At 41.0% G+C, this 27,681-nt stretch overlaps 1 protein-coding gene across 1 annotated transcript in view; it reads left to right on the top strand.

Moving 5' to 3' along the window:
• Positions 1 to 27,681, top strand: part of LOC126140954 (mitogen-activated protein kinase kinase kinase 7-like) — a gene marked incomplete at its 3' end in the record, with an annotated part of 91,889 nt that overhangs the window by 49,481 nt on the left and 14,727 nt on the right. Inside the window, exons 5-8 of the mRNA XM_049915241.1 lie at positions 7,234 to 7,420; positions 20,583 to 20,716; positions 22,589 to 22,669; positions 22,881 to 22,990. Coding sequence (XP_049771198.1) covers positions 7,234 to 7,420; positions 20,583 to 20,716; positions 22,589 to 22,669; positions 22,881 to 22,990 — 512 coding nt within the window. The remainder of the gene's footprint in view (positions 1 to 7,233; positions 7,421 to 20,582; positions 20,717 to 22,588; positions 22,670 to 22,880; positions 22,991 to 27,681) is intronic.

The raw sequence follows: 27,681 nt of genomic DNA, 5'->3' as shown, positions 1-27,681 counted from the left end.
AGAGATAGGGGATCCAGTATTAGAATCAGAATTTAAAAGAGCTTTGGAGGACTTACGGTCAAATAAGGCAGAAGGGATAGATAACATTCCATCAGAATTTCTAAAATCATTGGGGGAAGTGGCAACAAAATGACTATTCACATTGATGTGTAGAATTTATGAGTCTGACGACATACCATCTGACTTACAGAGAAGCATCAGCCACACAATTCCGAAGACGGCAAGAGCTGAAGCTGACAAGTGTGAGAATTATCACACAATCAGCTTAACTGTTCATGCTTCCTAGTTTCTTACAAGAATAATATACAGAAGAATATAAAAGAAAATTGAGGATGTGCTAGATGGCGATCAGTTTGGCTTTAGGGAAGGTAAAGGCACAACAGAGGCAATTCTGACGTTGCGGTTAATAATGAAAGCAAGGCTAAAGAAAACTCGAGACACGTTCATAGGATGCATGTAAAATGTTGGATGCATGTAAAATGTTGCAAGATGTTCGAAATTCTGAAAAAAGTAGGGGTAAGCTATAGGGAGAGACGGGCCATATGCAATATGCTCAACAGCCAAGAGGGAATAATAAGAGTGGACAACCAAGAACGAAGTGCTCGTATTAAAAAGGGTGTCAGACAAGCATATAACCTTTCACCCCTACTGTTCAATCTGCACATTGAGGAAGCAGTGATCGAAATATAAGAAAGGTTCCGGAGTGGAATTGAAATTCAAGATGAAAAGATATCAATGGTACGATTCGCTGATGACATTGCTATCCTGAGTGAAAGTGAAGAAGAATTACGTAATCTGCTGAATGGAATGAACAGTCTAATGAATATAGAGTGTGGATTGAGAGTAAATTGAAGAAAGATGAAGGTATTGAGAAGGAGTAGAAATGGGAACAGCGAGAAACTTATCAGGATTGACGGTCACGAAGTAGATGAAGTTAAAAGAATTCTGCTACCTAGGCAGTAAAATAACCAATGGCGGATGGAGCAAGGAGGACATCAAAAGCAGATTAGCAAAGGTAAAAAGGGTGTTCCTGGCCAAGAGAAGTCTACTAATATCAAATATCAGCCTTACTTCGAGGAAGAAATTTCTGAGAATGTACGTCTGGAGTACAGCATTGTATGGTAGTGAAACATGGACTGTGAGAAAACCGGAACATAAGAGAATCGAAGCATTTGAGATGTGGTACGACAGACGAATGTTGAAAATTAAGTGGACTGATATGGTAAGGAATGAGCAGATGCTGCGCAGAATCGGAGAGGAAAGGAACCTGCGGAAAACACTGACAAGGAAAAGGGACAGGAGATAGGACATCTGTTAAGACATCAGGGAATGACTTCCGTGGTACTAGAGGGAGCTGTAGAGGGCAAAAAGTGTAGAGGAATACAGTGATTGGAATACATCCAGCTAATAATTGAAGGCATAGGTTGCAAGTGCTACTCTGAGGTGAAGAGGTCAGCCCAAGAGAGGAATTTGTGGCAGGTCGCATCAAACCACTCAAAAAAAAAAAAGAAAGAGAGAGAGAGAGAGAGAAGAAGAAGAAGAAGAAGAAGAAAAGGTGCATTCCTTCACACTAAACTACAAATAGGCTGTAACCCAATGATGCACAGCTTCCTGCTCCAGTGAGATGACTGTCCAATTAGCAGTGTTTGTGATGTATTGTTTTTGATAAGCTACATTTTAACTGATAGTTTTTCTTATTGAGACGAGAGGCCATTGTGCTAATAGATGTGACCTGTATTTTAGCATATCAAGAGATGAACATTGTACAAATTTTAAGATTTTGTGAAATGTTTAATATACTGTACAGTATTTCCTAAATTATTAGAAACAACGTTTCAATGTGTTGTTGCAGTGGATGGCTCATAAATGTGGGTCTCATCTTCCTAAGTCATTATTTTAGTCTTTATTGTGTTGTTCTATACAGCTTTTAGGATAGGGATAGGGTTTACAGCTTTACATTATAAGTATTACAGTATGGGTAGTTGTTTGGATGAGAGTGAGTCCACTTTGAAATGAATTTCTGTTTTAAACTTTCCACATTTTACACATTTTAAGAACATTCATCTAGGGCTATTTTAACAAGGCCACTAACAACTGTGCACAGTCTTAATACAAGGGTCGTCCACAAAGTAAGTCCCGTTTCTATTTCTATCCATGGCAGCACTATGATCGCAGTTCTGGGCATGCGTGGCAGTTACTCTGACTCCAGGAGAAGACGTGTACACTATTTTCAGATCACTGCTGTCAACGTGTGCTTTGTAGTGCTTCTTTGTAATGTCAGCTGTAATTGAAAATGCCGCCGCGTGTGAAATCAGATCTGTGATTTGTTTTCTAAATGCAAAGAAAGTTAAACCAAAGGAAATTCATCAACTAATCTGCTAGGTTTACGGACAAAATGCTATGAGTGATTCCATGGTTAGAAGATGGGTCAGACTGTTCAATGAAGGACGTGAAGTACCTCACACAATGAATGTGACGAAACAATTCTTACAGGAATTTCACTGGGATGCGTTTGATCATCCTCCGTACAGCCCGGACCTCGCTACTAGTGACTTTCATCTCTTCTTACACCTAAAATTTGTCCTTTGTGGTCAACACTTCAACGATGATGACGAGCTGAAAGAACATACACAGGCGGCAGCCTTCTATGGAGAAGGCATACAAAAACTTGTGGCATGCTATGACAAGTGGCTACAAAATTTCGGAAGCTATGTAGAAAAGTAGTTTAACGGTTGTAGATTTTGGTACAATAAATATTTTTTCTGTATCTGTACACGTTTGTTTTATATAACCAAATGGAACTTACTTTGTGGATTTGCCTTATATACACTCTCCATTCTTGTTTTCACTACTACCAAATTGGTCTCTCTCCACAAGGCTGTTGTGATTACCACTATCAGACTGTAATATATGACTTCACTTTCCCTCTGAAAGTGAAGCAGAAGTGATCATGATCATTCCTCTGTTTGTACTTGATCCAATCTTGATATTGTGTTGACTCCACAATAAATGGGTCTGCTCTTGCACAGTAGTGATTGGTACATACACTGCTGGGCTTATGGCGCACAAACTGTCTGCTCTGAGCCTTCAGTACAAAATTAGTCAACAGAATGCAACTAAACAGTCAACTGTAAGTCCTGCAGGCAATAGTCGTGAAGCAGTTGGGATTTCATCGTGGTAATAAGGCCAGACATCAGTTCAGTCGTGGAGTGATTACTTTTAATTGGCCTAGTTCTAACCTGTGTGTCTCACAACTATGCCATACCCATTAAAATGACAGTTTGTGACATATTCACTGCTGCTGAGGCTATGAATTGTGTCTGACCTGCATCAGCATGTCTGAGAGTTCTACCCTGTGAAACACGAGCCTAATAGTATTTTTCTGGTATTATAATGTAACCTTACCAAGAGGCTACAGTCCGCTCACAAAAAAAATGTGTATGTGATTGAGACTGTGAGGTCTTACCAAAAGTATTCTTTAAATTTGAATCAAGTGTAAGTTCGTAGCAAGTATACCTCCTTCTCAGTTTGGGTGGTGCAATTCTGCTTTGTGGGATAGTCTCAATTGTCATTTTCAGTGATTACTCAACTTTTCCCTATTGTCTTCATTTCCTCAATTATTCCAAATGATAAAAGAATGATAGAAGGAAAAATGTGAGCAAATAAGAAGTCAGTACAATGATTAAAATGATGTGACAAAAGATTAGAAATAAAAAATTACATTTAAACCATTTAATTGAATAAAAATAATGATCAAAGTCATTTTGATAAAGATTTAAAAATCAAAAAATTTTAAAGCAATTGACAGGATTCAAATCTACAACCTTCTGCATGTCAGGAATGTATTTTGACGACTATGCTAAGCTGCTCTCTCTCTCTCTCTCTCTCTCTCTCTCTCTGTCTCTCTATCTATCTATCTCTATAAATCTATCTATCTACTTAAGTAATGGAACTTCTTTAGATTATTGTTACAACATTGTATAAAATCATTTAATTTGTTTATTGACAATGTAAGAAAATCAAAATATCCACGGGTGTGCTGCCGGTCTATAGTGTCCAGCGGGCACAATATTTCGGCGATCATACATGTCGCCATCATCAGGTGAACTGACGGACTGAGCTCCTGTGAACGTGCCGGCACGGAGATCTGTACACTATGGCTGCTTAGAGGGAACCCGTGGATATTTTGATTATCAAATACGCCGGGAGAAACTCAAGAATCACAATGTAAGAAAAGATAGATTACTTCCTACTGTGAAGAAGATACATTAAGTTGCAGACAGGCACAATTAAAGGACACTTATGCAAAGCTTGTGGCCACAGCCATCATCAACAAAAGAGAAACAGAGAAATGCACACCATTTATACACACAAGCAAGCACACCTCATGCACACATGACTGCCAATTCCAGCATCTGAGGCCAGACTGGAGCTGTCACATGGGATGGCAGTAGCAATCTGGAGGGAACATGGAAGGGGAAGGGTTAGCAATGTACAGGTGGGGAGACAGAGGAAAGCTGTCTGGCGAGCGTGTGCAGGGACTAGAATGCCAACGGGTGTAGCATCAAGAGGTTGTGAGGCAGGGAGGTGGGGAAAGGAGTGAAAAAGTAGAAGAGTGGGGAAAGATGGGTGGGTGCGTTGGCGGAGGGCAACAAACAAAGAGGCTAGGAGACAAGGATGCGAGGAGATGTAGGACAGATGGGGTGGAAACTGTTGGGTGGAAGGTGTGGGACAGTATGTTACCATAGGCTGAGGCCTTGATAACTTCTGGAGTAGAGAATGTGTTGTAAGTATAACTCCCATCTGCACAGTTCAGAAAAGCTGGTGGTGGAAAGGAGGGTCCCAATGGCATGGGTAGTGAAGCAGCCATTGAAATCAAGCATGCTGTGGTCAGCTGCATTTAGTGCTATAGCATGGCCTACTTTGATCTTGGCTACAGTTTGGCGGTGGCCATTGACCCTAGTGCACAGCTACTTGTAGTCATATTGCTATAAAGAGCTGTGCATTGGTTTAAAGCACAGCAGAGCTGGTAAATGACATGGCTGCTTTCACAGGTGACCCACCCCCTGATGAGGTAGGATAAACCTGTGACAGGACTGGAATAGGAAGTGCTGGGCTGGTGGATTGAGCAAGTCTTCCAGGAGGATACAATTGTTGTATCCTACTTTAGTAGGGTGGGAAGAATCTCTGGTAGGATGCCCCTCATTTCAGTGCATGATGATAGGTAATCAAAGCCCTGGTGAAGAATGTGGTTGAGTTGTTACAGTCCAGGGTGATACTGGGTTGATGAAGGGAGCACTCCATTGTGACCAGTTCTTGGGAGGAGGGGGGGGGGGGGCGGTAATCAGGGGAAATGGCACAGGAGATCTTTCTGAGGACTAGGTGTGGGGCATAGTGCCTGTCTGTGAAGGCCTTGGTGAGACTCTCATCATACTGAGCAAGGGAGTTCTTGTCACTGCAGAAGATGCGCTGTTCCCTGTGTGGCCAGGCTGCATGGGAGGGATTTTTTTGGCATGAAAGCATTGATACCTGTCGAAGTGCAAGTACTGTTGGTGGGTTTAGTGTGGACAGTGGTGTGGATGCAGCTGTCAGAGAGGAGAAGGTCAGTGTCACTAGGTTGAGGAGGACCAGGTGAAGCAGAGGGATAGAAGCTGTTGAGGTTGTGGAGGAACGAAGATAGGTTGTTTTGGCCCTAAGTCCAGATCATGAAGATATCATCAATGAACCTAAACCAGACTAAGGGTTTGGGATTTAGGAAGGCTTGAAAGGTCTCTTCCAGGAGGCCCATAGGAGGTTGGCATAAGAGGGTGCATGCAGCTGCCCACAGCTGTGCTAGGGAATACAGTTAGTAAAGTGTATGAGGAATGAGAAGGAATGTCTGGAGGACACTGGCAAAGGTAGTATTCAATAGCGGTAAGACCATAGGCATATGAGGGATGTTGATGTATAGGGACATGACGTCAGCAGTGACAAGTAGGGATCCAGGAGATTAAGAGAATGGGGATGGTGGAGAGTCTGTGAAGGATGGGGTTGATATCTTTGATTGGGAGACTAGATTATGGGCAAGTGATTGAAGGTGTTGGTCATTGTGGACCAACATTCTTTTGGAGGGGACACAATAACCAGCCACAATCAGGTGTCCAGGATTGTTGGGTTTGCGATTTTGGGGAGCATGTAGAAGGTGTTTGGGGGCGGGGGGTCATAGTGGTGAGGAGGGAAACGGATTCAGGGGGGAGGTTCTGGGAAGGCCCTTGGGCTAGGGATTGGAGGTGGACTTCTGGGATGGGATCACTCTGGCAGAGTTTATAGGCGAAGGAATCAGATAATTGGTGCAGGCCTTCTGCCAGGTAGTCACTGCGGTTCATAACCACAGTGATGGAACCTGTGACTGCAGGTAGGATGATTAGGTCAAGATTTCTTTTGAAGTTGTGTATGGCTATTCCTTCTTCTGCTGAAAGGGTGGTGTTCGGAGGAAGGGACTAGGGGAAGAGTGGTGAGGCTAAGTTGGAAGTAAGGAATTCCTGGAAGGTGACCAGTGAGTGGTTGGGTGGGAGTGGGGAGGATCATGATTGGATGGTGGTATGGACTGTGAGAGGCAGGGTTCAGTGTTGTAATTGGGTTGGTTTTGGTTAGAGGAACTGGTGGCAAAGAAGTGCTTCCATTGCAGAGATCGGGAGGAGGAGAGTAGGTCTTTGACAAGCCCAGCATGCTTAAATTTGGGTGTAAGGCTAAAGGTGAGACCTTTGGATTGGAATGAAACTTGTGTGAGCTGAGGGTTTTGGTGGAAATGTTAACAACTGTGTCTGGGGAATGTTTCGGCTCTGGATTCGATGGAGAGTTGGTAGGGAGCTTTAGGGGATGCGACAAGTTGAAAAGGTCAGCTAGGCAGGGTTTAGGTGCTGTGAGAGGTAAACGAAGAGGGACATTGTAGGTAGGATAGTGGTTGGATAGTGGTGCCCTGAAGCAGCTGTAGGATGTTGGCAGGGTAGATAACTTTTGGAGGTGGTGTCTAGAATGCTGCTCCAGGTGCTGGAGAGCAATTGTGCTTATCTGCAACTTAATGTGTCTTCTTTACAGTAAGTAACAGTCAATCTTTTCCTACATTGTTGATGTTCCTAAGTGGAGTTTCCATTGTTTAATTTGTTTATTGACGATTTGTATTCTCAGATTAGTTTTTATTCCAAATATTTCACGTGGTTTTTTCCCTATAGTAGTGCTATGGTTTCCTTTCAGGTTCAAGCTATACCGAAAAATGTGATGTCTTTAGTTGGGGAATTATTCTGTGGGAAGTTTTGAGCAGGCGGAAGCCTTTTGATGACATTGGTGGCTCAGCTTACAGAATTATGTGGGCTGTGCATACTGGTGAACGACCACCCCTGATAGAAGGATGCCCACGACCAATTGAATCTCTTATGACCAGGTATTTTCTTCAAATTTTTGCAAATTACTTTGGTTTGTTTTTGTTGTTAATACAGTCTAATAATATTGTACTTTCAGCTCATTCCATACCAAGTGGTCTAGGGAAAAAAAAATGTTGGTTGCTCAACTGTCTCAGAAAAAATTGATATTTGCTGGGTGAATTCCCAAATGTTTAGTAGGCTCAAAAACTTTTTTTTTTATTTATTGTTTATCATCTAGGAACAGTAGTCATTTTTGTTTCAGGCTGTGAGCAGTTTTTTGCATTTATGAGCATCTGCTGTTTTTAGAATTATTCAGTAAGGATTGCCCCAGACCTTTCAGACAAGAATTTTAGTTCAGCACACAACGGACTATAAATTAAAACCATGATCACCTAGCTGAATGTATTCGCTAATATATTTTTAATGGCTCCAAGTTGTTGTTGTTGTGGTCTTCAGTCCTGAGACTGGTTTAATGCAGCTCTCCATGCTACTCTATCCTGTGCAAGCCACTTCATCTCCCAGTACCCACTGCAGCCTACATCCTTCTCAATCTGCTTAGTGTATTCACTGCTTCCCTTTCATGTCCCTCGACTGGTTCAAAGTTATTGGTCACAAATTAAAAAACTCAAATTTTTAAACAGTATTTTTCCAAAGGAGAAGTAATTTCTCAGCCTTAATATTTTTGTGGTATTACACTACACAATGTAGTTGCTTATAGAGTATCAATGGTGAGAAGCTGACACGTCAGTATACTATTTTTTAAAACGAATTTTTTAAAATTTTTTCATTCTTTGGCTTCAATATCTTTGTTGGGAGACCAGATAAAAATCTGAAAATTATACACTTAATACACCTTAATGATATCAAACTTCAGTATAAATTTCAGCTTTGTCAAGTCTTGGAAAAAAATTACAAATATGAGCAAAAAATACATATCTTAATGTAATAAAGTAATGTCTGGTGCAATGTAATAAAGTATATCAATGATTAATTTAAACACAAAAAAACACATGAAATTAAGGTGACGTATGATTATTTGTGGAAACAGTTCTCTGCAGAAAGTTTCAGCAGGCTAGCAGACCGCATCTGCAAGTCCATACAGGCTCACAGACAAGTCTATACATGTCTGTGTGTTGTCTTGCCCATTTCACCACCACCTGTTCACTCACTCTCAGTTAACAACGATGTCTTGAAGTGTGCTGTTTAACAATGGAGTCTCAGTGTTATTTTGGTGTTCTTATTAATGAAGCTTGGCATAAAAATGAAAAATTGAGAAGATGGCAACTACTATCAAAAATAATTTTTGAAGTTTGATTTCAAAAGAAAAGTTGCACTAAACTAGGTGGAGGTTCTAAAAAAATGCTCCGACTGATTATGCTGATATGCTCTACCCATTAGTCCAAAAATTGCATGTAATAAGAAACATGTCCTCCGAAAACTACCCAGTTTCGTCTGCTCATACAATTACAGTTTTTGGAAACACTTCCAATTTTGGTAAAGTCTTTCACTTGAAAACTATGAATGGGGGTAATTTGTATTCAACTGCTATGCAAGCATGCATGACGTCTTTCTTTCCTTTGGCATCAACCGTATAATTTGAAGGCATGTCAAAATGTATGGGATTTTGGTCAGCATTTCCTATCTGACCAGGAAGGTATTGTTTTTCTGTGCGCAACCTAATTATGAAGCGCTGAAATTCCACAAGTTTTTCTTCATAATTTTTCGGCAGCTTCTGTGCAAGTGAAGTTCGCCTCCGAAGTGAAATCCCCCAGCGCTTCATAAACAGATCAATTCAGCTGCGGCTAACCTTAAAATTTTCAATTTTTTGCTCTCTAGCAATTTCATGTGTCTTAATTCTTAAAATTTCGGTGTTCACAGGCAGGAATTTCTGATGCGGTTCCAAGCACTTCTAGTGCATGATATCGGTCACACTTTGGCCCACTAAATGCTTTCCTGCTACTTGAACATTCAAATAATTTGTCTCTTTGCAGTCGCCATCACCTGATGTTGCTCTCATCAATCCTGTATCGCAGACCTGCAGCACGATTAGAGCTTTGTTCCTCAAAAGAAACAACTCCTCTCTTGAATTTGGCACTATAATGAAAGCGCTTCATTATGGTTCACTAACACCAACAAGCACTTCACAAAATTCCACGAAGCAATAGATGCCACTATGTGAAATCTTAATGGGCCGCAGTGTATCAACTCGTGCAACTCCTAAAGCCTTGTGCATTGTTGGTATTTCTGTGTAAAGAAATTTATTTTTGTTGCTACGAATATTTGAAAGGCTGCTACATTCGAAGATGAACAATACGGAATTTCTGTTTACTTCATTGGATAATGTATGAAAGTGCAGTGGTCGAAACTCAGGGCAGAGGAGAAAAGCTCGTCTTCTACCTTTCTTTTTAGTTATTTACTGACGCAGAGGTTTTGGCACCAGTATTTATCTTTGTGTCTGCAAAGCATGCTTGTGTAGCCCTGCATATATTCGACGGCAGAAATTAGTTGTGGTGGCACCTACCAACATTTTTCAGAACTTCCGCTTACTTTGCACTCAATTCTAAGCCACAGGCGGTTTTTTGGGTTACAAAAACCGGAAAAAAGTGCGGCTTAAATTCAAGTAAATGCGGTACTTCAGCCAGTGTGTTTAGAAGGCAGATTGCCCTGTACATTTTGGAGGCAGTTGATGAATCCCCTGATTTCCTAATAATGACTACATTGGCTGTTTTCCAGGACACTTCCTTGTTGTAAGGTGTCATCTAGCATGTCTGTTAGAATGGAGTTGATTTGTGTGATAGTATTTTTAAGAGTTTCCGAAAGTATTCCAACTGGGAATTGCTTCGTACTAGTTTTAAATCTAGCTATTGCTAGCACTACCTCTGCCTGGGCGAAAGGATGGTAATGCACCATTTTTGTAAATATTGCTCATTTGGTCATGTAAGTCCATATGGTGTTGTTGTCATGTGTTTCTTCGTCATCACGGAGGTGCTTGCTTAGCAGAAACTCGGCTGAACATCTCCAGCCCTTTGTCATGATACTGTCTTCCTGTTGTAATGTTGACAAAACTGTTGCGATCTTAATTATTTTGTCTCCCCCATACGTTGTTCTGTAGTTGTGTTTTAACAAATTTGCCCCAGTGGTTTTGTCCTGTTTTGTTTAGTTCTTTTTTGTACTTTTTTTTCACATCATGGTATAGCTCAAGTCCAAGTTCTTGTTCTTGTGCATCTTGGCTCTTTGATAGTATAGTATAGTATAGTATATAGACCATGGTAGTTTATGTTTCCATCTGGCTTTCCCTCATGGAATGGCTGCTGACTACGCTGTTTGGAGTAAGTCTCTTAGAATATGCATTTTGTAGTCTGTGCTACCTTGGATAATGTGTTGTTGAAAATTTTCTACTGTGTGTGTAATAATCAGCCAATTTGCCTTTCCTAGAAGTAATCGGCAATGTTTCAAGGTCGTTTTGCGCGCGCGAGTGTGTGTGTGTGTGTGTGTGTGTGTGTGTGTGTGTGTGTGTGTGTGTGTACTTCACATTTTGCTATACGTGGTAGAAAGTTCTTGTTGGCTAGTGATATGTCTATATTACTGATTCCTCCAGTGCTACCACAGTATGTTGGTGCTTGTCTTACCTCGTTTAATACAAAAAGATTGTACTCATTTATGATGTCCTCTAGTGTCTGTTCTATTGATATATCAGAGCGTAAAGTGGGCGTTAATGATTGTGAGTATAAATAGTCTTCTACCTCTGGAAAATTGTGCAACTTCTCTGATTAGGTCTGCAAAAAGTTAAATGCCATACGAATACTGTGCGTACAATGAAATGATTATCCATGTATCTGTCTTTGGCCTCTCTCCTGATAGGCGTGCTTGATACACCTACTATCAATCTTCTCGTAACATCCTTGCTGTTCGGTGTGCTGGAAAAGCTACGCAAGCACATTCCCCTCCCCACCCACCCACAAAAATACTGCACCATTTTTGTGTAGGGAGGATGTGCATGACAGTGGGGAGGCAGGCAGGACACTGGACATTGAGATGAGCCGAGAGCCATGACTGTGGAGGATGACGTACTCACGACCGTCCCTGCCATCTGGCTTGTGAGGCAACAGGAACATCCTCCAGAAAACTGCTGCCAGGACATATGTCCAGGCCTGAGGGAGTGTCCTAGGGCAATGACGGCGATGGCGGGGGTGAGAGCGCGTCGTTCCTCCACTCCTCCTGGGGTGCCTTAGTGCCACCATCAGGTGGCTGTGAAGGTCGCGCTGTTCTGTGAGGCTGTGAATGTGCAGGAAGAAAAGCAGCAGAATCACATGGCAAATGACATGCAATCAAGCACATAAAAGAGCCAATGTGTTCCTGAATCATGCCTTTTTCCATTTCCTACGGTTGCCATAAACCCTGAAAAGAACGAGATTCCTCGGTCCAAAGCAAAACTTGCGAACTATTGGCAGTGCGAGATGCTGCAGTGGATGTAGCAAGTGTAGCAGCATCTGACGGTGGTGGTCCCACAGAAGCTCAGCTGGTGATGGTCCGTCTCGTAGATGGGAGCAATAGGAGGCAAAAAAGAGCTGCAGTGCCTGTTCCCGTGTGTGGGTGGTGTGAAGCTTGGCTACATGTTGTTTGAAAGTGCGTACGAAGCATTCTGCTTCTCCGTTGGACTGGTAGTGAAACAGAGCACTTGTTGCATTTTGTTCACAAAACTGTTCACTTTCAGACATCAGTTTGTTATAGATGACTGCATTGACTGAGAAAAGTCTGAGGTTACTATTAATTTTGGACACGAGGTCATTAATATACAACATGAATCGCAAGAGTCCTGATGCATTTCTCTGGGACACTCTCCACGTTTACATCTGTCGATGACTCCCACCCAAGATAACATATTGTGTCCTCTGTACCAAGAAATCCACAATCCAATCACAAATTTCATTTGATACCCCATACGATCGCACTTTTCATAATAAGTATAGATGTGGTGACTAAGTCAAATGCTTTTCAGAAATCAAGAAATGGTGCATTTATTTGACTACCTGACACATTACTTTCAGTATGTCATGTGAGAAAAGTGCAAGGCTTCCATATGATTGATGTTTTCGGCATCGATTCTGATTGTCTTGGAGCAGCAATGTTTTCGAAATTCATTCTGGTAGGCTTTCCTTATCTGTACAAACAGTTTAGGAGACAATCTGAGCAGCAGATGTTGCTGTCATTTATCAGCTAGTTATGTCATCAGAAGATCAAAACAAATTGCAAAACAATTTCGAAAAGATACCTGTTTGGTTCAAAAATTTTCAGTTGATGCTAAATAATGAAAAGTGTGAGGTCATACACTTGAGAGCTAAAAGGAATCCGTTAAATGTTGGTTACACAATAAATCAGTCGAAGCTAAAAGCCGTAAATTCAACCAAATACCTAGGAATTACAATTACAGACAATTTAAATTGGAAGGAACACACAAAAAATGTGTGGGGAAGGCTAAACAAAGACTTCGTTTTATTGGCAGGAGACTTAGAAAATGTAACAGATCTATGAAAGGGATTGCTTACACTATGCTTGTCCATCCTCTCTTAGAATACTGTTGCATGGTGTGGGATCCTTACAAGACAGGATTGACGGAGTACAGTGAAAAAGAAGGGCAGCATGTTTTATATCATCGCGAAATAGGGAAGAGAGTATCACTGAAATGATACGGCATTTGGGGTGGATATCATTAAAACAAAGGCATTTTTCATCAGAGGATCTTTCCACAAAATTTAAGTCACCAACTTTCTCCTCCGAATGTGAAAATATTTTGTTTATGCCGACCTACATAGGGAGAAACGATCATCATAATAAAATAAGGGAAATCAGAGTTCGTGTGGAAAGATATAGGTGTTCGTTTTTTCTGCAAGCTGCACGCGATTGGAATAGTAGAGAATTATTGTGAAGGTGTTTCAATGAACTATCTGCCAGGCACTTAAATGTGATTTGCAGAGTATCCATTTAGATGTAGATCTCAAAGATACTGGATGGTAGTTTGTGGATCACTTCTGCTATCCTTCTTGGAGACAGGTGTGATCTGTACTGTCTTCTGTGGTGGTAGTAATGGGAATAGGTTGAGGTTCACAAGACTGGTGAAACTAAGACTGTATAGTTTCTAGAGGAAACTTTATAATTTATCGTCATTAAAGACTAATCTCTCATGCAGGCAGATGGCAGTTATCTCGGGTAAAGTTCGTCAGTTAAACTTGACATCACCTGTGATAAGCTGCACAGCTAAACTGAAGACGTGCAGGCTGCTTAAGTGTTTAAAAACCACCATCCTACTAATCAGATTGCTTCTTGAAATGACAAGTGAAAATGTTCCCATAAGTAGAAATGTTTTATGAGAGGCCAAAGAAACTTTCTCGGAACCTCAATAGTGAAGATTTCATCATATCAAACATTGGCAAGAAGATGTAAACTGCGTTAACATTTAATTGGAAAACATTTAAGTGGAAAAAGGCAGTGCACTTGTAAATTATTGAAGATTGGAAGACGAATATTTTGCCATCGCTGATAACATGTATGAACCCAGATACAGAACTGGGGTCTGCTATAATTTACTTCCATCAAAAAGCCTAAGTATATTCTGTTCAGAGGGGAAAATATCACAGAGGCAAAAAAGCAAAGGAAGAATGATGACCCTATTGTGTGTTAGTAGTAATTCCAGTGAAAAAGTGTTGCCATTAATGATTGGAAAATTTTAAATTTTCACTTGGCTTCAAAACAGAAAAACATCTCTGTGCTTGTATCATTTTATTTTCAATGCCTGAATGACTGCTGAAATTTGTACAAAGAGTTTCAGAAGTTTAAATGTTGAGATGATTGCAGCAGCATCATTCTTTTTAACGTCATCTCTCGGGAACATCTGATTTTGTGTTTCTTCCTGCTAAATGTGCAAGTTACCTGCAGCTTCTAGACATGGGCATTATTCATCTTGTGAAAGCTAAATGTAGAGTGGCTGTTCTGCAGAGGCAAATTTCATTTTTCAAAAGAAAGTCAGCCAGCCAGTAGTAGCCGACCGAGACAGACGCAGCAACAGGGATGTAAGCGTTTTTGTGTCATTTATGAGTTCCTAACCAGGAGCAAATTTTATTGTATCATCTGTGTGCTTTAATAGTTTAGTTTCTTGAGTTTCTGCGCTAAATTTAACATCCAATAGCCACAGTTCTCACATTTTTGTTTGCGTCAGAAAATAAACTGATTCTGTGACATATAAAAAGTTCCTAATCAGGGGCAAATTATTTAGTTTCACTTGAGTGCTTCGGTAGTTAGGTTTTTGAATATCTGCGTATTACTAGATACAGTTCGTGAATTTTCATCAGGGTGTATAGTAGAGTTGCGCAGCACGTGCTGATAGTCCGTTTATCTGAATGTATAGATTTCCATGGTCTTCAGTATGGACAGGGACTGTAATTGTTGTGTGTGGATGCGAGTCAAGTTGGTGACACTTTGCTCTCAGCTTCAGGCTGTGATGGCTTCAGTTACACAGCTTGAGGCTGCAGTGGATGGGCACCACTGTTGTGAGCCAGTCGTGGAGATCCAATGGATGTCCAGCACGCCAGAGTCCTCCGATCGGTCCTCACCGGTGGCAAACCCAGTTACTGCCCGCACTGAGGCTGACCCCTCACCTGTGGTCGAGTGGGAGGTCGCCCCAGGGCGAAGCAGGCGGCAAAAGACTTCCCAGGCGGCCGCATGTAAGGCCTCCCCGGTTAGTCTGACAAACAGGTTCCATATGCTGTCTGTGGCTGACACTGTCAATGAGCCGGATGCTGTCAGCTGTCCTGTTTCAGAGGAAACCACTCAGCCTGCAAGATCCAGGCAATCACAGAGGGTGGGATTATTGGTAGTTGGGAACTCCAATGTTAGGCGCGTTATGGGCCCCCTTAGGGACTTGGCTGACAAGGAGGGTAAGAAAACCAATGTGCATTCTGAGTGGAGTCATTCAAGATGTGGAAAGGGTCCTTCCAGATACCACAAAGAGCACAGGGTGCAGCCAACTGCAGATGGTTGTTCACGTTGGTACCAATGATGTGTGTCACTTTGGATCAGAAGAGATTCTCTCTGGTTTCGAGCGGCTAACAGAAGTGGTAAAGGCTGCCAGTCTTGCTTGCAAGATGAAAGCAGAACTGACCATTTGCAGTATAGTCGACAGGACCAATTGCGAACCTGTGGTACAGAGCAGAGTGGAGGGTCTGAATCAGAGGCTCAGACAGTTCTGCGACCGTGTAGGCTGCAGATTCCTCGACTTATGCCAAAGGGTGGTTGGGTTTCGGGCTCCGCTGAATAGGTCAGGTTATCACCATACGCAGGAGGCAGCTACACGAGTAGCAGGGGCTGTGTGGCGTAGACTGGGCAGTTTTTTTAGGTTAGAGGGTCTCGGGAAAACACAAGTAGGGCTTCAGTCACAAAGGGTGCAGGCTGAACACAGGAAGAACGTAGATAGAGGAACCATTGGTATAACTGTTGTAAATTGTCGTAGCTGTGTTGGGAAAGTATCAGAGCTCCAAGCACTAATAGAAAGCACTGATGCGCAAATCATTATAGGCACTGAAAGCTGGCTAAAGCCGGATATAAGCTCGGTTGAAATTTTTGCCCTAACGGTGTTCTGAAAAGATAGGCTAAATACGGTTGGCGGTGGTGTGTTTGTTGCTGTCAGAAGTAGTTCAGCTTGTTGTTAGTTAGTATGGGCAGAGGACATTGTTGGCAACTGGAATAAAATAATAATTGGATCCTTTTACCGACCTCCCAGTTCAGATGATACAGTTGCTGAAAGGTTCAAAGAAAACTTGAGTTTGATTTCAAACACGTACCTGACTTACACAATAATAGTTCATGGTGACTTTAATTTACCCTTGATATGCTGGCGAAAATACATGTTTAATTCCGGAGGTACTCATAAAATATCATCCAAAATTGTGCTAAACGCATTCTCTGAAAATTATTTCGAGCAGTTAGTTCATGAGCCCACGCGAATAGTAAACGGTTGTGAAAACACACTTGACCTCTTAGCAACAAATAATCCTGAGTTAATAACCAGCATAAAAACCGATATAGGGATTAGTGAACACAGGGTTGTCGTAGCTAGATTGAATATTGTTATCCCCAAATTCTCAAAAAAATAAGTGAAAAATATGCCTATTCAATAAAGCAGATAAAAATTCACTTGCCTTTCTGAGAGACAATCTCCACTCATTCCAAATTAATAGTATAAGTGTAGACCAGATGTGGCTTAAATTCGAGGAAATAGTATCGGCAGCTATTGAGAGATTTATACCAAATAAACTGACAAACAACGGAGCTGATCCTCCTTGGTACACAAAACGGGTTAAAACACTGTTGCAGAAACAACGAAACAAACGTGCCAAATTTAAACAGGTGCAAAATCCCCAAGATTGGCAATCCTTTACAGAAGCTCAAAATATAGTGCGGAGTTCAATGCGAGATGCCTATAACAGTTTTCACAACGAAACTTTGTCTCGAAACCTGGCAGAAAATCCAGGGAGAGTCTGGTCGTATGTGGCAACAAACATTCAGTGCCTTCTCTGCGTGATAACAATGGAGATACTATCAAAGACAGTGCTGCCAAAGCAGAGTTACTAAACACAGCCTTCCGAAATACCTTCATGAAAGAAAACGAAGTAAATATTCCAAAATTCGAATCGAAAACAGCTGCCAATATGAGTAACATAGAAGTAAATATCCTCAGAGTAGTGAAGCAGCTCAAATCACTTAATAAAAGCAAGTCTTCTGGTCCAGACTGTATACCAGTTAGGTTCCTTTCGGAGTATGCTGATGCATTAGCTCCATACTTAACAATGATATACAACCGTTCGCTTGATGAAAGATCCGTACCCAAAGACTGGAAAGTTGCACAGGTCACACCAATATTCAAGAAAGGTAGTAGGAGTAATCTACTAAATTACAGGCCCATATCGTTAACGTCGATATGCAGCAGGATTTTAGAACATATATCGTGTTCGAACATTATAAATTACCTCAAAGAAAACGGTCTTCTGACACACAGTCAACATGGGTTTAGAAAACATCGTTCTGCTGAAACACAACTAGCTCCTATTTCACATGAAGTGCTGAGTGCTATTGACAAGGGATTTCAGATCAGTTCTGTATTCTTGGATTTCCGGAAGGCTTTTGACACTGTACCACCCAAGTGGCTCATAGTGAAATTGCGTGCTTATGGAATATCGTCTCAGTTATGTGACTGGATTTGTGATTTCCTGTCAGAGAGGTCACAGTTCATAGTAATTCATGGAAAGTCATCAAGTAAAACAGAAGTGATTTCAGGCATTCCGCAAGGTAGTGTTATAGACCCTTTGCTGTTCCTTATCTATATAAACGATTTGGGAGACAATCTGAGTAGCCGTCTTCGGTTGTTTGCAGATGACGCTATCATTTATTGACTAATAAAGTCATCAGAAGATTAAAACAAACTGCAGAATGATTTAGAAAAAATATCTGAATGGTGCGAAAAGTGGCAGTTTGACCCTAAATAACGAAAAGTGTGAGGTCATCCATATGAGTGCTAAAAGGAACTCGTTAAACTTCGGTTACACGATAAATCAGTCTAATCTAAAAATCATAAATTCAACTAAATACCTAGGTATTACAATTGCAAAGAACTTAAATTGGAAAGAACGCATAGAAAATGTTGTGGGGGAGGCTAACCCAAGGCTGAGTTTTATTGGCAGGACACTTGGAAAATGTAACAGACCTACTGAGGAGACTGCTACACTACACTTGTCTGTCCTCTTTTAGAATACTGCTGCGCGGTGTGGGATCCTTACCAGATAGGACTGACGGAATACATTGAAAAAGTTCAAAGAAAGGCAGCATGTTTTGTATTATCGCGAAATATGGGAGAGAGTGTCACAGAAATGATACAGGATTTGGGCTGTAAATCATTAAAAGAGAAGCGTTTTTCATTGCGACGGAATCTTCTCACGAAATTCCAATCACCAACTTTCTCCTCCAAATGCGAAAATATTTTGTTGACACCGACCTACATAGGGTGGAACGATCACCACGATAAAATAAGGGAAATCAGAGCTCGTACAGAAATATAGGTGTTCATTCTTTCTGTGTGCTATACGAGATTGGAATAATGAAGAATTGTGAAGGTGGTTCGATGAACCCTCTGCCAGGCACTTAAATGTGATTTGCAGAGTATCCATGTAGATGTAGATGTAATGAGAATAATTGTTTTACAGGCTATGCATATGTTTATTGCTGCTTCGAATATGTTTATTTACTTGAATGCTGTCACAGATATTCCAACTAGTGTGATATATCAGGACTTTGTTGTGATTATGAAATAATGGTTTGCATATCAGGTATAAGTGATTGTGTGTGCACTTTTAAAGAACTAAATGTGGGCTGGATGAAGATAGGGGATAGCGGAGATCAGGATTATGGCGATGATGATGATGATCACAATTATTATTATTATTATTATTATTATTATTATTATTATTATTATCCAGCTGCATGAAATTTTGCTGTAACTAGTTTTCCTCATTCATTGTTGTTAAGTTGGTTGTAGTCAGTAACAACCAGCTAGAGTGATAACTCTGTCAGTTTGTAAGCATGTTCTGCTGGCAAGAAAAAGCAATAAATAAAGAATAATATTTAAATATTTTTTTCCTTTTCATGTAATCGTATTTATCTAAGACACTAGTTGAATATAAACAGATTCTTCTTCATTCTGGATGCTGCCTTTAAATCAAGACATCAGTTGATGATATCCACACATGATGAAATAAATGCCTACTGAGTTAATAAAAATTGTGTGGCACTAATATTTGTACTAGGATTTTCTAGGCCAACTCATGTTTGTCTGTGATTGTGTACCTCAAAATTCTGATTAGGGCCACTTTGTTAGTATTCTGGAGCTAAACTGAATATAAGGACAAAAACATTTTGGTCCCCAGAGATTCATTAAAAAGAAGTTCTTCTATGAGTGTGTATGTGTTTGTGTGTGTGTGTGTGTGTGTATGTAGATTAGTGCCACTCATGATCTGTTCTTAGGATACTTTACAAAATAGCCTGCAGTGACTGCCTGTTAATGTATAACTTGAGTCATTCCATCTCTCTGAAGTGTCTCCTTCATGATGGGATTTTCAGAACTCAATGTATGAATGAATGAAATTGTAGTAATTTGGTCCCAAAAGATTGACAATGAATAATTTTTCTTCTGTGGTGACCTGATTTGTTGCAGTGAGTAGGCTCAATAGAGGCATATTGAGGTAGGAAACAACAGATATTGTTTATCATTCATGCCAACGATCTTTCATTCTTTTCTGTGTGTGCATTTGGTTTTTCTTCAATACTTTCCAGTACACATCTATCTTGGCCACATGTGATTATTTGATTATCTCTTGTGCCTGGACTGAAAATTAAGTACAGGGTGAACACGTTGTGGACTGTGTGCGTTTAAAATTACATAGAATATAAATAAGGTCGCAGTGCTAGAAACTGAGCTCAATGAATAAGAAAATCTTACAGTACTACTGGGGACAGGAAATATGTCTGCATGAGAAGAAAATTTTAAAAATTTTCTAGAGGCAGGAGACGATTTTTTAGTGCTGCTTTAAAGTGTTTGTCTGTAAAGATGTGAAAATGAACTTTGGATTCTTTTGAGGTGCAGAGTGCACTTAATTCATCATAATTCCAACAGCAACAAATAGATTTGAAGAACCCTAGCACCTTAAAAATCAATGTAAAAGTGATATCTGAAGACATATTTCTAAATGGAACATTTTATTTTTCTTTATTTTATTCTCCTTCCTCCACCTCCTCTTTCTCATCCTCAACATTAATCTTTTTGCATCTTGTTTTTGTTAATCTACAGTCACTCTCCTTGCATGACCTGAATCACAACAGTTTTAGTTTGTTGTAAATTTTCTTGGCCCTCTCAGAACAAAGTTTACTTTCACCGTTGTTAATGTTGTTTGAGAGACATAATTTTTTCAGTTGCTATATCCTTTGTCTCTACTGTTAAACTGGTGTAGGTCTTCCCTTATTTTTGCGTTGCTGAAAAATGACATGTCAAACAGAGAATGTTTCTGTTTCTTTGAAGATGACTGACTTGCCCAGAAAGTAATTGTAAATTATCTCTAACAGTTCTTGTTTTTAACCTTGTAGGTGTTGGGACAAAAATCCAGCAAACAGACCATCAATGGATGAAGTTGTTCATATAATGAATGCACTTTTTCCGTTCTTTACTGGGTATGATGAACCTGTACAATATTCTTCTGGAGATGAAGAGTCTTCTCAAGGTATGTGGTGGCAAATGCTCAGTCAAATACTTGAATGTGTGATTGTTCTGCCATATAGAAATATACTATTGCTGGAACAACCTCAAGAGTTTGTGTGGGATAAAACTATGGGTCACTTGCAATTGAACCAAGTTATAGTTCACATCCAATTATCAGAAAATCTGCAAGACAGTTCTTGTTTTTGAAGTTAACCTCATTGTTAAATATTGTCTTTATTTAAATACAAAGCATATTTAAAAAGCAAGAGTTGTTTGTTTATATATGATTGTTGACAGCTCAGAGCAAGTTTACAGTAAGCAGTGCTATCTATTGATTGTTTATGAAACTGCAGAAGTAATATGACTGTTAAAAAAGGCTTTGAAAATCATTGCTCCTGTCAGTTGCGAAGTGTGTGCTGTAATTCAAAATTTGTGTGCTGAAAGATGTACAGCTGCTGAAATTCATCAGGAGTTATTGTACACCTACTATATCACTATGAGATGATCCTTGGATGAAATAAATTAGGGTAGGTAAGATTCAAAATTTCTGTTGGGAATTTTTCATCCACCTTAATACAATCCCAACCCTATGCGCAGTGACACTTGGACACTTCAAACAGTGGCTTGGAGGACAACAGTTAGAAGGTAATGAGGATGAATGCAGAAGGGTTTAAAAAAACTAGTACAGTGTTTCAAAAAATGCTTAGAAGGGAATAATGATTATGTAAAAAAGTAAGATAGGTGTTCAAATAAACTAAATCTATCATAAAAAGATCTTCTAATGAAAGTAATTTTTATTTATTGGTTCTTACTTTTCAAATAATCTAGATTTTATCACTAGAAGCTGTATTATGTGCAATATATACAAGAATTTTTAATACTTTCATGTTCAAAAGAGAGGTACTACTGAACACACGAAACACTGTCATATTTTATTGAGGGTTTTGCAGGTGAGCTTTATGTTTTACGTAACTAACTCTAGTAAATTATTCAATGGAACTTGGGAGTTTTTATACTACACTCATCTATGATAACAGTTAAGTTCCTGACGAGTGACTGCTGTGTGACTCTAACAAAATACCACTAGAAATCAATAAGTCTTTGCAGACATTATCTGTATCAAGTGGTTAAATGTCCACAAGCCCAATGAGCATGGAACTATTCCAGTATTACCAGTCAAGGTTTTGGGAGTTTTTATACTACACTCATCTATGATAACAGTTAAGTTCCTGACGAGTGACTGCTGTGTGACTCTAACAAAATACCACTAGAAATCAATAAGTCTTTGCAGACATTATCTGTATCAAGTGGTTAAATGTCCACAAGCCCAATGAGCATGGAACTATTCCAGTATTACCAGTCAAGGTTTCACTGAGATGATGGTGCTAATGTACCAGAAGCAAGTTACTTTTTTATATCTCTTCCACAAATTATTCAGATCTCCATAGCACAATACAAAGAACAAACAGGTGCAGCACTTGCAATGTAGTATGGCTGATAGACAGCAATGATATTATCACAGCAATTAAAATCCTTTATTTAATTGTCTCATTTTGAGACCACGCATATATGTCCTTGTGAATAATCTTCAGTGATGAATAGGAGTTTACATCAGATAAATTAATAGTTTGACTTTTATTACTATTATCAGTATTTGTGTTTGTGGATATTACAAGATTTAGTGTTGTATGGATGACGTGTAAAATGAAACTGATGTAGAGTACAAGGATTACTGCCTCACATTACAGAAACCATTTGGTGCTGTAATTTGAGCGCACATTTTTTAAGTATCTCATCCACATCAACTTTTGGAATAAATTGACTGGAAATAAATGCTAAATAGTTGTATATCAAATTTATCACTCATACTGATACATTCACTTTTATTTTTTAGGTAGTGCTCTGCCAGAAGAATATGACTCAGATGATGAAGACACACAAGCTGAAATGGGAACAACTTTGACAGATCGTTCAAGTGAGTTTTGTTACCTTATTCCAGGAAGTTATGTCTTTTGTTGAAGTATGTAAGGTTCGTTTTTAAAATAGCATTGAGGGGTAACTGATGATATATTAGCTTTTCAGTGTTGAAAGATGTAGATAACTTTTTTCCTGCTTATGCCTCTTTCGTTCAATTCATTCACTCCTGGTGGTCAGTAAAAACTCAGACTATATTCCTTATTTTTCAGAGACCCAAGTCTCTTCAACATCAACAATGAATGGTTCTATTATGACACAAGGAAAAACAGAGCTGGTGGCAGAGAGTCTGAAGAAACCTCTACAAATTGAAGTTGATCCTGTAAGTACAATTTTGTTGAGAATATACCAGCTGCTGAAGCAAGAACAACTGCGTGCGCGTGCGCCCACACACACACACACACACAGAAATTCATCAGAATGAAGATGAGCAGCAATGTTTAAAAAAAAGCAATAAAGGGCATAGGGGCTCAAGGGAAGGCATTTATTGGATAAGGAGAAGTAGTAGATAACATTAGGAAGTAATAATGTACTAAGAACTGAGATTCATTTAAAATAGTCTATTTTGAGGCATCAGTCTTCATAACCATACTACTGACGTTGTAAGGTAACGGGATAATATGGAACTCTTTCAAGTAGTTTAAAATTTAAAGCACGGCAGCAGAGATAATATGCTGGGCAAAAATAGACCGGAAAATATTTGTTTGTGTTTTGATGGACATTGTAGTTCCGTTGGATACTGTTTTGGTTTTCTTTTAATTGCAACGAATTATATAAGTGTGGTGATAATTTGTAAAATTATTTAATGTATTTAGATTTAAGTATTTAAATATTATAAAATACTGTAAACGAATTGTGGCCATGTTTAGCAATTATTTTGACTACTGTGGTGTCATGTGACCCGACTCAGGACTGTGGATGTGAGCGGGAAAATCGAGGTCTTTGGTCGTTGGCCGTTGTGGTGGCGGGTTGGGAGCGGCAAAGTGCCGCGAGTGCAAGCATGGACACCAGGGTATGCGAAGGAACAAAGTGAAAGTGTGTGGGTGTGAGACAAACAGTGTACGAATTGCACAGATTATTATCTGTGAACTTAAAAATGCATGGCCACAACGTTAAAGTGTTTCTTTTGAATAAATAAGTTTCAATCTGAACGTGTATAGTTCAATTCACTGCTCTTCAATAGCCAGCCAATATCAGACTCAATAATAGGGGCGCAAATGCAACCGTTTACTACTAACCCCCTTTACAGATGAGCCACGCGAAAAATAGGTAGTAAACGAGCCCGAGTTCAGTTGCAACGTATCATCCAGCTTCAATCAGTGCACCACCAATGTGTCAGCTTATGACAGTTACTACATCTACATCTACAGAGACACTCCACAAACCACCATACAATATGTAGTGGAGGTTACCATGTACCACTACTGGTCATACCCGCCCCTGTTCCACTCGCAAAACAGCGCAAGATAAAAACTACTCTCTATGTGCCGCCGTATGAGCCCTAATTTCTCATATCTTATCTTCTTGGTCGTTAAGTGCAATGTATGTTGGCACAATAGAATTGTCCAGCAGTCAGCTTCAAATGCTGGTTCTCAAAATTTTCTCAGTTTTCTTCCTCGAAGAGAATGTCGCCTTCCCTCCAGGGATTCCCATTCGAGTTCCCAAAGCATCTCTGTAATGCTTACATGTTGTTCAGACCTACTGGTAACAAATCTAACAGCCCATCTCTGAATTGCTTCGATGTCTTCCTTCAATCCAATGTGGTACGGATTCCAAACTCCCAAGCAGTACTCAAGAATAGGTCATTCCAGCATCCTATATGCGGTCTCCTTTATATGTGAACCACACTTACCAAAAATTCTCCTTATAGACCAAAGTTGACCATTTGCCATCACTACTGCAGTTCTCACATGCTTGTTCCATTTCATATCACTTTGCAGCATTGTGCCCTGATATGTAGAAGACTTGATTGTGTCAGGCAGGACATTGCTTATAATGTATGTGAACACTACAGGTTTGGTCTTCATATGCATCCGCATTAACTTACATTTTTCCACGTTTAGAGTTAGCTGCCATTTATCACACCAATTAGAAATTTTACGTAAGTCATCTTGTATCTTCCTACAGTCAGTCAACTTTGGCACCGTACCATACGCAACAGCATCATCAGTAAGCAACTGCAGATTGCTGCCCATCCTGTCAACCAAGTCATTTATGTATATAGAGAACAACAACAGTCCTGTCACACTTCTCTGGGGCACTCCTGATGATACCCTTGTCTCTGACAAACACTCGCAGTTGGGGATAACATACTGGATTCTATTACTTAAGAAGTCTTTGAACCACTCACATATCTGTGAACTTATTCCATATGCTCATACATTCATTAATACTCTGCAATGGGGCACCGTGTCAAATACTTTCCGGAAATCTAGAACTATGGAATCAGACTACCGCTGTTCATCCTTAGCTTGCTGTGTATCATGTGAGAAAAGGGCAAGCTGAGTTTCAAACGAGTAATGTTTTTGAAAACCGTGTTGATTCTCCCCCTGTGGGTCTGGGGGGTAAGAATAAGCCCGAGGTATTCTTGCCTGATGTAAGAGGCAACTAAAAGGAGTTTCAGAGTGTCGATTCCTCCGTCGATGATGGACTTCTTTGTACCTGATATCCAGCATGGTAGCCAGTCTGTTGTGGTGGGGCCGCCATGTACCCTGTTGGTTGTAGCCCCCTGACCACACAGGGATCACTGTGCTGATGCCTGCGACGTTAACTCCCCACGTATGCCAAGGGGTAGATGCCCATCCTGGGGCACAGGGACTCCTGGCAATGGCCATCCTGTCAGGTGTCATTTGCTGCGGCTGGGTGGTGCCCGTGGGGAGGCCCCCTGGTTGGAATGGGTGGTATCAGGGCGGATGACACGCCATTAAGCATAGTACGTCATCTCTTGCTGGTGGTGCGCCACCAGCTGTCTCTAAGCGGGCAGTCTAACTACAATGCTAAGAAATATGACCCCAAGTCATTCCCCTCCCTGGCCACACCATGGGAGGAACGCCAGGCTAAGGATGGCAGTGAAGCTTATTTGCCCTAGTACCTCGTATGTACGAGAGTTGATGGGAATCTTTCATGTCCATGAAGCCTCAGTTTTTTTGTGGAGCATTTGGAGGAAAAGTTTGGGGAGGTGGAGGGCTTGTCAGAAATACGCTTTGGGTCAGTTTTGATAAAAACAGCATCCTCTGCCAAGTCACGGGCATTACTCACTTGTGGCAAGTTGGGGGATGTTTCTGTTACCACTATGCCCCATAAGAGCTTAAATATGGGCCAGGGTATCATATTTCACAGGAACCTTCTTTTGCAGTCTGACAATGAGTTGACCCCCAATTTAGAGCAGCGAGGTGTACATTTCATCCAACGTGTCCACCGAGGTCCGAGGGATAATCAGGTTGCCACCGGTGCCTTCATCTTGGCCTTCGAGGGTAATACATTGCTCGAGAAGGTCAAGGTGATGGTCTACCGTTGTGATATAAAGCCTTATATCCCTCCCCTGATGCGGTGCTTTAAGTGCTGGAAGTTAGGCTGTACTTCTAGCGTCACATGTCGAGATTGCGGATGCCCATCACATGCCTATACGCCATGTGCCCCGCCTCCCATCTGTGTCAACTGCAGAGAGCACCATTCGCCTTGCTCGCCAGACTGCAGGATTCTCCAGTAAAAAAGGAAAATCATGGAGTACAAGACCCTGGACTGACTGACCTACACTGAGACTAAGAGAAAATTTGAACGCCTGCATCCTGTACGTACGACATCATCTTACGACGCTGCTACAACAGTTCTGGCTCCATCAGTTCTGCCAACCCCAGTCACCTCTCAGAGCCAGAAAGACTATACCTGCCCCTTGATGGTGGGGGGGGGGGGGATTTCCCTCCCAGTTGCTCCCGCATCACCTTCGTTGGGAGTAACACGCCCCAAACCATCAGGGACGTCTGTCCACACTTCTAAGCCGGAGAAGCATAAGTCTTTTTGGCTTCTCTTGCTAGGAAGGGGTCCTTTGGGTCACTCCCTTCCCAGGTTTCTGTTAGTGGGAAAAATGACGCCCGCCAGTGGCTGAAGAGCTCAAAAGCAGCTGGTCATAGGACTTCATGTTCATCCTCAGTCCCGGAGACTGAGCCAGTGAAGTCCTCCCAGTCGGGGAAACCCAAGGAGCAGCGAGAGAATTCCAAAAAGAAGACCCATAAGACCAAGGAAATTGTGGTGGCACCCACACCACCGCTACCTACGAGCTCTGTGTCTGAGGATGGGGTGGAGATTCTGGTGTCCGCTGAGGACCTAGATCTCGCCAGACCCTCAGACACAATGGATATAGACTGCTCAGGCAATAAGTCTGTGGCAGCAGGTGACTCTGAGGCGTAAACTGCCTCATTGAATATTCCATGCCTTCCCAGCCTCACGATGACATCATCCTCCAGTACAATTGCGGCAGTTTTTTCCACCGCCTGGCTGAGCGACGGCAACTGTTAAGCTTTACACCTGCTATCTGCATTGCCCTCCTGGAAACCTGGTTCCCGGCAATGCGGACCCCTGCCCTCCGTATCTATAGGGGATATTACAAGAACCGTAGCGACTGTTATAGAGTGTCTGGTGGAGTTTGTGTTTATGTCCTAAACTCAATCTGGAGTGACATTGTGCCCCTTCAAACCCCTCCTGAAGCTGTGACTGTCAGAATAAGAACAACGCAGGAAATAACTTTCTGCTATGTATATCTTCCCCCAGATGATGCAGTAGCCCTGAATGTATTAGCTGCACTGATTGATCAACTCCCTAAACCTTTCCTACTTCTGGGAGATTTTAATGCCCATAACCCCTTGTGGGGTGGCACCGTGCTTACTGGCCAAGGTAGAGATGTCGAAACTTTACTGTCTCTGTTCAAACTCTCCCTCTTAAATACTGGGGCCGCCACACATTTCACTGTGACTCATGGTAGTTACTCGGCCATTGGTTTATCAATTTGCAGCCCCG

This window comes from Schistocerca cancellata, unplaced genomic scaffold (genome assembly GCF_023864275.1).
Source record: "Schistocerca cancellata isolate TAMUIC-IGC-003103 unplaced genomic scaffold, iqSchCanc2.1 HiC_scaffold_708, whole genome shotgun sequence".
Taxonomy (NCBI): domain Eukaryota; kingdom Metazoa; phylum Arthropoda; class Insecta; order Orthoptera; family Acrididae; genus Schistocerca; species Schistocerca cancellata.
Note: the sequence above shows the minus strand (reverse complement) of the source record. Positions and strands in the feature narration are given on the sequence as shown.